General features: G+C 50.6%; 4 protein-coding genes and 1 non-coding gene across 5 annotated transcripts; 4 read left to right on the forward strand and 1 right to left on the reverse strand.

Moving 5' to 3' along the window:
* Positions 1-1,907: 1,907 nt before the first annotated feature.
* N0V96_006182 (uncharacterized protein) lies at positions 1,908-3,705 on the forward strand (the record flags this gene model as incomplete). Its single annotated transcript, XM_065757622.1, has 2 exons — positions 1,908-1,914; positions 2,018-3,705. The coding sequence occupies 2 exons, from the start codon at positions 1,908-1,910 to the stop codon at positions 3,703-3,705; spliced, it is 1,695 nt and encodes a 564-aa protein (XP_065613965.1).
* An 879-nt stretch (positions 3,706-4,584) lies between these two features.
* N0V96_006183 (uncharacterized protein) lies at positions 4,585-5,508 on the forward strand (the record flags this gene model as incomplete). Its single annotated transcript, XM_065757623.1, has 2 exons — positions 4,585-4,590; positions 4,648-5,508. 2 exons carry the CDS (start codon positions 4,585-4,587, stop codon positions 5,506-5,508), a joined length of 867 nt encoding a protein of 288 aa, XP_065613966.1.
* Positions 5,509-6,241: 733 nt separating this feature from the next.
* Positions 6,242-7,766, forward strand: N0V96_006184 (uncharacterized protein; the record flags this gene model as incomplete). Its single annotated transcript, XM_065757624.1, has 2 exons — positions 6,242-6,250; positions 6,720-7,766. 2 exons carry the CDS (start codon positions 6,242-6,244, stop codon positions 7,764-7,766), a joined length of 1,056 nt encoding a protein of 351 aa, XP_065613967.1.
* A 535-nt stretch (positions 7,767-8,301) lies between these two features.
* On the reverse strand, positions 8,302-8,384 carry N0V96_006185. The gene has a single exon. It is a non-coding gene; the product is annotated as a tRNA-Arg (tRNA).
* A 743-nt stretch (positions 8,385-9,127) lies between these two features.
* Positions 9,128-10,495, forward strand: N0V96_006186 (uncharacterized protein; the record flags this gene model as incomplete). Its single annotated transcript, XM_053194066.2, has 3 exons — positions 9,128-9,166; positions 9,793-9,830; positions 10,072-10,495. 3 exons carry the CDS (start codon positions 9,128-9,130, stop codon positions 10,493-10,495), a joined length of 501 nt encoding a protein of 166 aa, XP_053048642.2.
* Between the last annotated feature and the right edge of the window lie 2,435 nt (positions 10,496-12,930).

The following is a 12,930-nucleotide window of genomic DNA, read 5'->3' on the forward strand; positions in this document are numbered from 1 at the left end:
GATCGCTTCAAGATCGAAGTATGGCCCACCAATAAGGGGCTTGAGAAAGGTCAAATTTCTGGTGTGAGACAGAGACTCTGACCAGTAATCAAAATCTTCATGAAATGGCGTCGCAAGCCTGAATGATTTGGCTTTTGCGTATCGATACGTCGTGATACCCTCGGTCTTCTTTGCCTCGGGTGGTGCTTGGCCACCAGCAAGGTGACACAGCATGGGGATTTTGGGTTTCTCGAGGGTACTTTCATCGCTAGAATTTGCGTAGACAACAGCCCCAACAATGTCTGGAAAGATGCAGGTCACCCCAGTGACCTGGTTCCATAACTTTGGGTCAAACGCTGAAGAGAGTAAAGGTGTTAGTTCGTATACAGAGTCTCTGAAGCGCACAAGGGCATAGTCACTCTAGAAACATACCGACAATCCCGACTTTACTATCTCTCTCCAACTTGCTGCAGTCTTTCAGTGCTCTCAAGGCAGTCTGCAAGACATCTGTGGCAGCACTCGGATTAGTTAATGCCTTGGCTTGGATCTCCACCACGACGAAACCCTCTTCCGCCCACTTGACGAGGGCAGAGGGAACTCCTTCAACAATATCTAGGTGCTGCGTCGAATCATGTTGCAGTATAACGAGGCCCTTTCCGTAGCCTCGGCGTGAGAGCGGCGGCAGCAAGGTGATGCCCTCGCCGATGCACTGTGGCTCGGCCTTTGGCAGTGGCGAAGGGGGCTTGCTGATATCCGCATACATTTTGCGAAAGTTCTTGCGCGAGTGGGAATCACAGTCAACAGTGTAGTTTGAGAAACAATATTGAGAGGGCTGTCAGCTGCGAGCTTAGTCTATACGTTGCATTCTGGGTTCAATCAAGACACTCAGGCGACCAACAACGATAACCTGGGATGGACCATGCGTGGCGCTTGACGTTCCGATGGCTTGGTCGCGCCTGATACGGAAACCTTGTTTTAGCGCGTAGAGCACAGCTGACAAGGCCGTAGAGCTGGGTTCCTTGTATCCGGTGTATCGCGGGGTGCGCTTCCGTTGGAGGGTGTAGGAGCATGCGTTCCGTTCCGTTCGGAAGTTCCGTGATAAGCACCAAGACGGCGAGAACAATCCCCGGCCGGCACCACATTCGCTGTTACGCGCGCTTGGACTCGCTGAGCCACGTTACGGGGCAGACGATCATTGAGAACATGGGTAAGGGTACCTGTCATGAATTCTTCAGCGGTAGTCGCATCTCCAGATGGAGAAACGATGGGCAAACGGTGTCTTGACTTGATGCTTCGATGTCTGGCTTAGTTGTGTCCTCAACAACCACATGCGCGTGTGAATGCATGCATTTGATGAGATGCTTATTCATCGATATGATTCACAAGGCTTCTACAACATTCAAAAAGGACATTCTGATGCGTCTTTGGCGCATCGATGGGGCCTTGTAAGTTAGTCGTATCTCAGACGCCACGCAACGCAACCAACGCGTGATCTTGACGGTCAAGGTCTCGAATCTGGAATGACTCCGCCGCCGCTTGATCCATATTTCGACACCCAATTTCTCGTAAGTGATATGATAGGCACAAGAGCTGACAAGCTCAATTTCGATAAGTTCCCTAATGCGTGTTGGTGATTCCGGAAGCACCACCGGAATCCATCCCCATACCCTGCCGCGGTGGCCTAACACTGACACAACCCCTGTCAGCCAGCCATCAATCCGGGGTAACTCGACAGTAACTGGATATGGGCAGCCAGCTTCGATATGTAAAGCTGGACTTGTCTCATGTGCAGAAGGGCTTTGATCTCTTCATGATTCATCGTTTTACAACTTGACTCTAAACTCGAAATCGAAGAGAGTCTTGCGCTACTCATTCACTCAAGTCTCTTTTGCCTAGCTTCTCAGAGCTCCACGTTGGAACGCCTTACAATGGAGGGTCCATTCGATGCAGTCGTCGTCGGTGCCGGTAAGTATGATTCGGGCCCACCTTGTACTATACTTCTAGGCTCTAGGTACTGACAAGTCTCTCTCTTCTCAAGGCTGGTTCGGTCTCGCAGCCGCCAAGGCCTACTCACAACTCCACCCGACCGCGAGCCTCGCCGTCCTAGAAGCTGCTGAGTCTTGCGGAGGAACGTGGTCCAAGAACCGCCTCTACCCCGGCTTGAAGTCGAACAACATGATTGGGACCTACGAGTACCCTGACTTTCCCATGTCAGAGTCTGTGTACGGTGTCAAGCCCAACAACCACGTCCCGGGTGCGGTCCTGCACCGGTACCTTACCGATTTCGCCAAGCACTTTGGCTTCTTCGATCGTATTCAGTTCAATACCGCCGTCAACTTGGTAGAGAGGAATGGCGAGAAGGGATGGCGACTTTCTGTTGCCTCGCCGGCAGGGGAGCGCGTGATCCAGACTGAGAAGCTCGTCCTGGCAACAGGATTGACTTCGACACCGAACCTTCCCACTTACTCAGGAGCCGAGACCTTCTCTGGCCCTCTATTCCATGCAAAAGACTTTTGCAAGAGGGCATCCGAGCTCAAAGGGGTCAAGAACGCCGTGGTCGTAGGTGGAGCAAAATCAGCCTTCGACGTTGCCTATGCCTTGGTACAGGACGGCGCGGAGGTAGACCTGATCGTTCGTCCCAACGGCCACGGCCCTGTTTGGATTGCGCCTCCCTTTGTTACACCTTTCAAGAAGAGAATGGACCAGCTGCTCAACATCCGTTGGATGTCATGGTTCAGCCCGTGTCCTTGGGGTGGTGAAGACGGCTACTCAGGTGTCCGTCAATTCCTCCATGGAACCACCTTTGGTCGCTTCATTGTCGATTCGTTCTGGAAGGTGCTGAGTGGCGATGTTCTCTCGGCCAACGCGTACGATTCTCACCCTGAGCTTCAGAAGCTGAAGCCTTGGCACTCGGCGTTCTGGATTGGTAGCGGTCTTAGCATCTTGAACTACGACAGCAGTTTGTTCGATTTGGTCAAGGAGGGCAAGATCCGTGTTCACATTGACAACATCGATCGGCTAGAGGGCAACAAGGTCTTCTTGTCTTCTGGTGAGCAACTCGATACTGAGGCGATTGTTTGCTCCACCGGCTGGAAGAAGGAGTCGACCATCAAGTTTGCTGGTCTCAACGAGGAGAAGCTCGGCCTCAAATACTCTGCGACTGAGAGACGTGCTTTAGATCAAGAAGCGGACGCCAAAGTTCTTGAGCTCTTCCCTCGGCTGGGAGACCAACCGAAACTGAGATTCACCCCCAAGGAGGCAAACCCCTTGCGTTACTACCGCTTCATGGTTCCCTCTACAATGGTGGGCTCTCGCGACCTCGCCTTTGCCGGCATGATCTCAACTGTCAGCACCTCAGTCTGCGCCACGATTCAAGGACACTGGATTGCCGCCTTCTTGGGTGGCCAGCTGGATCGTCTTCCCACATCTGATCAAGAGATTACGGATGAGATCATGCTGCACACACAATGGGGCAAATGGCGCTACCCCTGCGGTTACGGTGCCGACCTTCCCGACTTTGTGTTTGAGGGTTTGCCATACGTCAACATGTTGATGAAGGATCTTGGAGTAGAGACACATCGCAAGTCAAGCCGTCTTCAGGAGCTTACGTCGCCGTACTTGCCGGCTGACTTCCGTGGCCTGGTTGATGAGTGGAAGCAGGGTCACGGTGCCAGCGAAACCGAGATTGCCACACATAAGGTTGTTACTTCAGGGACGGATGAATGAGAGGAAGCTTGAGAGTCAGCCATCTTGCGGCTTTTATTTTGGATATTTCTTTTGTTTCCGGGCATGTTCCCTTGGCGCATTCCCGATTTACTTTGTACCATTGTTTTCCCCCGGCCTAATTCAGGATAAACTCTTTGTGCTTTCTCGATTCCATAAAGGAGACCGAGAAATAGATGTTGGGAAAATGACAAATCAGACATATTTGCCTGACTCCCAATTCCATGAAGTTTACAACACGTTAACCTCGAGACGGCAACTATAATCTAACTTCGGGCAGGTGGTTGCTTGGCGATGGACGCCCAGGATACTTCCAATTTGGTACAATCTTCGACCCAATGATTTGTAATGTTCCAACCCGACTCCAAGTCCTATGTTGGAATTGACATAAACTTCCATGAATTGTTGCTGTTCACCTAGTTGTCTGCCGTCGTTCAATACTTCCTGGCTTGACTGGCGTTACCCGCGGAATCCGCGGAACGCATGGCAAAAGTCCAATAACCGCCACATTCCCACGGGAAGTGCGTCGCGGGTTGACGGAGTATTAACAGGACACATTTGAAATAGGGCAAAGATTCATCAGCATACTTGAAGTTTACATCAGATATCTCACGACAATTGGCATTCGCATAACGTTATTGGCGATGACTGGAGGTGTACACCATGGTAGTCACAGTGTTGTTGACTGAGCGGACTCTGCAGTGCGCAGTGGAAGGTGATCTTCATCTTTGAGAGCGAATCATTTCGCAAACCCCGCTGTAGTATCCCACCGGCGCTTATAAGTCGCGGAGGCTCGCTTGCCCAATTGGTACTATCGATCTCTAAATTACACTCATCAATCTCACAAACGAAAGTTTCTACCGACTACCCACAGTTATCAACATGCTCGTTTTAATCGCCGGAATATCTGGCAGCCTTGGTAGCCGTCTAGCAGTGGTTGCAAAGGAGCGCGGTCTCTCTGTCAGGGGCCTGGGACGTGACTCCTCAAAATTGAGTCCTGAGCTGGCCCAGAGTCTTGAGTCCTTCGTCACAAGCCGCAACTACTACGATATCCCGGCTCTAGATAAGGCCGTAGCTGGCGTCGATGCGATTATCTGTGCCTACAATCCGACGCCCCTACTGGACCTCGACGGATGCCTCTTACTCCTCCGGGCTGCCGAGCGGGCAGACGTCAAGGTCTTCATGGCCTCCTCATGGAACAATGACTGGACAAAGATCAAGTTTGGCGATTTTGAGCACTACGATGCTCACATTGCCTTTGAGCAGCAGGCCGCTATGACAAGCTCAATCAAACCTGTGTATCTTTTCACTGGAACCTTTGCCGACCTTCTGTTCACGCCATACGGGCCGGGAGGCTTCGATACCTCTGGTGACGTCCCTCAAATGCGCTACTGGGGCGAGGGGAACAAGAAGTTGCATTCATGGACGGCGCAAGACGACGTTGCTGCATGGACCATTGAGATCCTAATCAATGGAGATGGCGTCCAACAGGGCAAGGGAGGATTTTTCAGAATGCGTTCCGGAGTCAATACAATTGAGGAGCTGGCGTTGGCGTATGAGGAGGCGACGGGCACCTTTGTCGAGGTCAAGCGCCAAGGCACCCTAGGGATGCTTGCGGAAGAGATCGCAAGACTGCGCAAGGAAAAAGGAAGAGCTAGGAACTTTGAGTATCTCCCAGAGGTTGTCGCATTCTTAAGCGACCAGGGACTATTCGAGGTACCGGCTAATGAGATTGTGTATTTGGGGCATGTTCGCAAGCCGACAAGTCTGGAAGAACACCTCAAAATACGGTTCGGCGGCCAATGATAATTGGATCAGGAACGAGATACAGGCACTACATGAACGCCAGCATAGTACTTACTTCTATTAAAGGATTTGTAAGCAACATGAGAAGTTGTAGACAGTCGCAGCTCTAATACGTTCCATGAAGTACTAGTACTTAAGTAGTCAGATCCTCATAGATATGATCAATATTTCTCCGATATGGGAACTCAAGAATGTTAAAACAATCAGGTCTTCCTATTTTATGCCCAACTCCAAAGGGAGATAAAGGGTGAAGCTGCGGCCCGTACTGTAAGGCAAGAATGTAAGCATGAACTATGAGAGCACATGTCGCTTTCCGGTCTGGGTAAGCCACCGGCCGTGAAGTAGGTGGGTTGAGATCACTCGGGGTTCATCGCAAAGTACCGCTTCCCCACCCCCGTCGGGAGACCGGCCAAGATCAGATTACTGTGGAAGAAAATGCTCGAGCTTAAGATCAAAGCGATGGAAGCTAGTGTGGTTGGGGGACGTTGACTGATGGTGACAGGTCGGAGTCCGTGTTGGCTGCACAGATGGTCCGGACCTTCAAATCGAGGTTCGAGCAGGCAAAAAGTTCGTCATCGTCAACAATTTCCCCCGAGGCTGTATTCATCACCATTCGGTATTTGTGCTACGCGATCTGCGTGGATTGGAAAAAGTATCCTGATACCCACACCTCTTGCGACTGCAATATTACATGTCATTGGCTTCATACTAATTATGTTCACCTTTCGAACTCATGACAAAGGTCAATCGCCCCTTGCAGGTCCTTCTGAGTATGCACGTTTGGTGTTTCTCGACATCCCTTGACTGCATTCATGAAACCATGTCCCATAGCAACTTGGCCGAGCCACTGCGAGACTTCAGACGATGGCATCGTATATAGCTTCAGCAGGCTCCGGCAAATTTGAAGGTTGCACATGTGTTCCGGTAGATCAGCAGTGTTTTCTAGCATACGATAGATTGAACATGACCTTCAAAGTAGCGAGTCTCATCTGGGCGTTGGCTGCCTTTACAGGACTGTCCCATCAATCTCCAACACTGCACCGCCGTGACAAAGTCTCGGATCCACTTAGCTTCAGCAAGGACGGCAACTTCAAGATCTCCATCTTCGAAGATCTTCATTTTGGAGAGAGTAAGTCTATCAAGTGAGAATCAGAACAATGGCTACGGACACTGTGCTCTGCTGATGTTGCACACTTGTAGACGCCTGGGAGTCATTTGGTCCTGCTGCAGACAAGAAAACTGTCGGCGTCATCACCAAGGTGCTGGACGATGCCAAGCCAGACTTGGTGGTACTAAACGGCGACCTCATCACCGGAGAAAATGCCTTTGCCGAAAATGCAACCTTCGTGCTCGATCAGTTGGTGAAGCCAATAGTCGATCGGAATATCCCCTGGGCCAGCACTTACGGCAACCATGACTATCAACAAAACGTGACGGGGAGCGATATCATGGCGCGGGAGAGACAATGGCCAAATTCTCGAACACAAAGGATGGTCAGCGACTCCAATGCTGGGGTATCCAACTACTATCTACCGGTTTATGCTTCCGACTGCACGAAAGACGATTGTACGCCGGAGCTGGTGTTGTGGTTCTTTGACAGCAGAGGCGGCTTCTATTTCATGCAGACTGAATCGAATGACGCAGCGAAGTTGGTGGGCCAACCCAACTGGGTCGACGAAAGCGTCGTCAACTGGTTCAAGTCCACCAATTCAGATCTCAACAAGAAGTACAACAAGAACATTCCAGCTGTCGCATTTGTTCACATCCCACCAAAGGCCTCGAGCGCCATTCAAGCGCAGGGCATCGACCCTGAGAAGAATCCCGGAATCAACGACGATTCTCCGCTGTCGTATCAGGCTCAAGGCTGGTGCAAAGATGGAAGCCAAAAAGATTCCTGTGACTACGGCGGCCAAGACTCGGCATTCATGAAGGCGGTTGCTGATAGCCCGGGCATGATAGGACTGTTCAGCGGCCACGACCATGGGAACAGTTGGTGCACGAAGTGGAAAGGCTCTGTCAGCGGTGTTTCTGTTGATGGGACGGGTGTCAACCTGTGTTTCGGTCAGCATACAGGCTATGGAGGGTACGGAAATTGGATTCGAGGTTCGAGGCAGTTGTCTTTCACCCGTGATAAACTGTCAAGAGGAGAGCTTGACACGTTTATTAGTCTGGAGTCTGGAAACATTGTTGGATCGATTACTCTGAACTCCACTTACGGAGAAGATAAGTATCCGACAACTTCAGACGACAGGACATGAACTGAGGTTCTGGACACCGCGAAATTGCCGCTTTTCTGTCAAGCAAGTAGAAGGTTGGCATCGGCATTATACCCTGAAACTGCACGTAATGTTAATATAAAGAATTCATGATTGATGGTCTGTGCCCCCCTAGCATGCCTGGTCGACTCAGAGGTTGTTGGATCCTTACTCTTCTTTTCTTCAGTTTAAGCGGACTTAGAGTGTGGAAACTACTTCTCCCTGATCTAGGTAATCACTTCACCAGCTATCCGCAGCTTTGGGCGCGATGACCCTCTTAATTCAGTCGGGATCTACCTGCCAAGTACACATCGTGTACCCCATCGAAAGCGGAATGACATGCGGGGAAAAGTAAATTTGGGCTTATTTCCATTGTTTCCACGTATCATAAAATTGTGTCGAGAGCAGATTTGGAGATGAGTTGAGCTTAAATTAGCACTCGTTGTTTACGACTTTCCACCCTCGAAGAAATATACTCAACTACATCGATCGTTCCCGGACTAGCAAAACGACAATACGGTCCACAAGCAAAAGATCTTGACCAGCATGGGGGTCGAACCCACAATCTCCTGATGCCACGGTATATCGTAGTCAGACGCCTTGCCATTGGGCCAACCGGCCAGACAATTGAAAACATCTCGGATGCTCGTCTGTGGAGCGACAAGGCCAGTTTGCGGTTTATCACCCAGAACCAGAAATCTCGACGTTCTCCAACGCACAATCAATCACGCCTCTAAGTCTTTGCGACTCTGGTTGTTATTGTTGGAAAACTGCTCCACCCTCGTTGTCAAGAGGATCCCCGTCACCGCCACGCCCCTGTTACATCCCACGACGCTATCGAGCCCGTTGGAAAGTAGCTGATGTCGGAGGCGAGCCGACCCCCTCATCACACCGACTGGTTGGTCCAAGAGAGTTCCATAGCCGCCCAACGGCTAAAGTCTCATCACGCCAACGTTCCGCACTTGGAAGTTGGAACCAACAAGAGCATGTCGAGACCATCAATAACAACAATGTCATTCAGAACCCTGCTCCTAGAAAACGTGCACTGATATCCGTAATTAGCTTTCGAAAACCTAACCCATTCATAATAGGCCCCTCTGCCCGTTCTTCCATGTGCCGCGGCCTTCCACCCCCTTCCCCCCCGCACCAGCTGCTCGGTTCTCCCACGCCACGCAGAACCCGACAGTTTGGTTCGCCCATCCTCGTCATTGACACACATATACGCTCCCTATATTTTGAATCAGATGGACGTCGACGGCGATCTTGAATTGCAAGATGAGGTAAGTCGTTAGACTCGCTATTGGAACTATTCACCATGATTTGGAGTTAAATGCTGACAGTTGTAGGGGACAAATGCCGAGGCCATGGACTCTGATCTCGACTCTGCGATTGAGGATATGGAGGTATGTTCACCACCAATTGAGTCGGGCATATTCACTCTGCACATAACTAATGTCATCAGCCTCCCGCGCAGCCCGACCTCCTCTCAATAACGTCAGACATTTTCGAGTATCAGTTTGAGAACGGCAGATCATACCATTCGATGAGCGAAGGCAGTTGAGTCTGCCACCAGTTTGCCTCAATCACACGGGCTTCTGGCTAACGAGTAACAGAATATGCGTATCCGAATGACGATGTAATTACTTCTTTCTGTTCCGCTATCGTTATCTGCTTGAGACACGTTAATCTGATTTGAGAGTGTAGCTGGAACTCGTACGTTACGGTACGTGTTACTATTGGTTCTCTTCCCGGCAACCTTACTTACAGAGAGTAGATCTTCAACATCATCTGTGGTTGATCACACTCGATGGAGAATTAGCAACAAGCCCTGGCAGAGAAACCGCAAGGCGAGTTTTGGATCTGGGAACCGGAACTGGAATCTGGGCGATTGACTTTGGTGAGTGATGAACTTGTAACCGATTCTCGCTGACTGCGAGACTAACACTTTATTAGCTGATGCATATCCCGGCTCTGAGGTACAAGAAGAATACAAAGAACCCCGGTCTTCTGCTAACTCAATTATTTTCAGGTTATCGGTGTGGACCTGAGCGCTATTCAGCCTGATCTGTAAGCATGAGCCTCCCTCCGTCCTCTATTTTCTTGGCTGATCAATCTCATGTAGAGTTCCCGCCAACTGCAGGTTTGAGATAGATGACCTCGAGCTCGATTGGCCCTGGGAACAACCTTTTGACTATATTTTTAATCGGTCTTGTGCGGGCAGTTGGTCAGACTTTCGATCCATGATTCAAAGAGCATACGAGTAAGAATTATGCCTCTCTACTCGCTTGACTTGCTGAGACTGGCGCAGTCATTTGGAGCCCGGTGGCTACTTCGAAGTTCAAGATCTCGAGCTCCCATCTTACTGCGACGACGGGTCTGTGCCACCTGACGCCGCTCTCTACCGCTGGCAACATGCACTTGTGGATGCCTCAAATGAGGTGGGTCGGCCTATCAACTACGCTGTAGACTGTCTCGACGATCTTCACAACGTCGGCTTTGTCGAAATACACAACCAGATTTACAAATGGCCTTTCAATAACTGGCCCGATGACCCAAAACTCAAAGAAGCCGGTCGATGGAACTGCGCGAATCTAGATATGGGCCTCGAGGCGTTCTCTTTGGGCCTCTTGACGAGAGTAAAGGGCTGGACGCGAGATGCCGTTGAGGAGTTGTGTGCAGAGGTCAAGAAGGAGGTCAAGGATACAAGGCTGCATGCCTACTGGAGACAGTGAGTCGTTACCTAAGTCGTCCTAAATCGACGTCCAGGTTTCCTTCGAGACTACTGACGATTTACTAGACACGTTATCTATGCTCGGAAACCCTGTAACTCATCAATACCATCATAGATAACACGAGACCTAAACACGGTCTATGAATTGTAGAATCTGCAGTGATAACTCACACCTGTCGCCCGTTCTGAAGATAGACAGTGGTACCACAGCTAGCCAGCCAGTCACAAACAGCTGGCCAATATAATATTTGCGGAGAAAGGTTGGGTCTTATCTGCTTCTCCTGTCTTCAAGATTTAAACAAAGTAATGGGCTTTTTCTGGGGGCTCCATGATTTCCCAAAGACCCTTGACTTTTGCAACAACCCGATATAGATGTGTACCTCTATTTCCCTCCCTTACTGTTGATCCCACATCGAGATTTCGGGAATCAGCCTGGCCAGCCGTGTCCTTGTCTTTCCATCCTGAATCGTCTTCCCCATCAGGCTTTTCCTCAGCGATTTGCTCCACTACCCAGCAGGTACTCAACGAACGGATCCCTGGCCGGGGCAAAAACTCCCAATCAGCGTCATATGCCGTGGCAACGAGGCAGGGCTTGTCAACGTCAAAAACCGAGACAAGCTTCTCTGCGCGATTAGTTTCAACCTCGGGACTCCAAGGATTTGCCGTCAAAAGGTAGGCTAGATTGGTTGCCTGATTGCGCATCATGCCTGGAGGAAGCTTGCCATTTGAGGTAGACTCGTCGTTCTCGGCAGAATTTTGACTAACGACATTCATCGCAGTAGCTATCATACCAAACACCAGTTGCCGACCCGAGATCGATATCATGAGGCTGCTTCTTCGAGAGACATCTTCATCACTCGTCTGAGGCGCCTTGACAGTTGGTCTTGTATCCATTGGGTTATCGACGCGGGTGTACCGCCCGACCCAAAGGGTCCCATCTGTCATAATCCGCTCGACAAACCACGGCTGATTGTAAGATCTTCCATCAGGGGACGGACTCAAGTGTAAGGCGTTGAAAGGCGTAGTCGCGTCCAGTGGGTGTTGGAACAAGTCTGGTCCGACTTTGTCGGGAAGAGACGGATCGTGAACATCACCCTCTCGTATCGACTGCCAGATGCTGTCTGCCACGCCTGCGGCCATTGAATTCTCAGCCATAGACAGGTCGTAGAGATATTTCAATATCCCAAAAATTATACGCGCGAGCTGTAACTGGGTCTCCTTGTTCCTCTCGACGATATTGGGCGAAAGGCAAACATCGTTGCTGACTTCTTGGCTGTCGGAGTCGGCGCCAGTGTTAAGTTGCAATTCAGGCTCCGTAGTCTCCTTGTCATTCCGGGAGATCTTCAACCGATGCCAGTTCTCTGACCATTGGTACTTGAGAATCGTGAGATCAAGCTCATTCTCTACCTTCCAGATATAAGAAGGAAAGTTGAGTCCAGGCCTCCGCATATCGTGCGCCGTTGGCTTAAATCTGACCAGGCCGCCATGTTCAGCAAACTCATAGCAAATCTGATGAGCGCTGGTGTTGAAAGGCTGAAGCAGTGTCGGCCCCAGATCAGCTAAACAAGGCAAAGGTACCTTGTCTTTGCTCCCGTACTCGGGGAGAGATCTGTAGAGTTCAGGCACGAACAGGCATAAATCACCGTTCATTATGGCCAGTGCAAGCAGTGCGATCCGCAGCGATCCGCCACGGGCCTTGACAGCCCGCGTGTCAAGCCGAATATCATACCCGCACATGTTGGCCATGATGGCGATGCGGTGGTGGGGACGACTGCAAAGCCTGGTTCGGAAAATTGTGAAGGCACCAGCCGCATTTGTTTTTCGTCGGCGTCCGTACGAAGCGCCTCCAATCATGTGAGGAATGAACTTTCGGTTCGGCGTAACAGGTCGCAAGGAAGTGACTGCCTTCAAGATAGAAACGACGTATGGTTTCAGAGTCAGAAGTACGGGAGAGTCAGCAATAGATTGATTCAAAACGCCGTGATTGAGTTTGCCGATGCCTTCCACAAGATTCTCAAGATCACGCTCCGTTATAGACCATTGTGTCGCTGGCATCTGGCGTTTCGAGTTATCGAGACCATGTGCAGGCACACAGAGACTGTTAATAAACTGATGTTTTTGCTCCCTCGAGCCTGTCAGACTTACGCCTGGGGCAAGTGGAAAACCCAGCCATAGCTTCCCCGAAGCGCTGATAGATTCCTGGGCAATCCATGCCCGTTGGTACCATTTCTCCTTTGTAACACTGTTCAGGAAGTCCAAGACGGGCGGTATGACGGCGGTAAGGAACACGTCATGGAGAGAGGCTCGCGTTTTCGGCCTGAAAACTTGGGCAAGAGCTTCTATCGCTCCGATCTGGTTCAAGCTGGTCATAGCTGTAGAGTGTAAGCCGGCCGTGATAATGGCTCGATTATACACGATGTCCATAGCCTGTAAGCC

Source organism: Colletotrichum fioriniae (assembly GCF_027942845.1).
Source record: "Colletotrichum fioriniae strain IMI 355084 chromosome Unknown scaffold_6, whole genome shotgun sequence".
In the NCBI taxonomy this organism is placed as follows: domain Eukaryota; kingdom Fungi; phylum Ascomycota; class Sordariomycetes; order Glomerellales; family Glomerellaceae; genus Colletotrichum; species Colletotrichum fioriniae.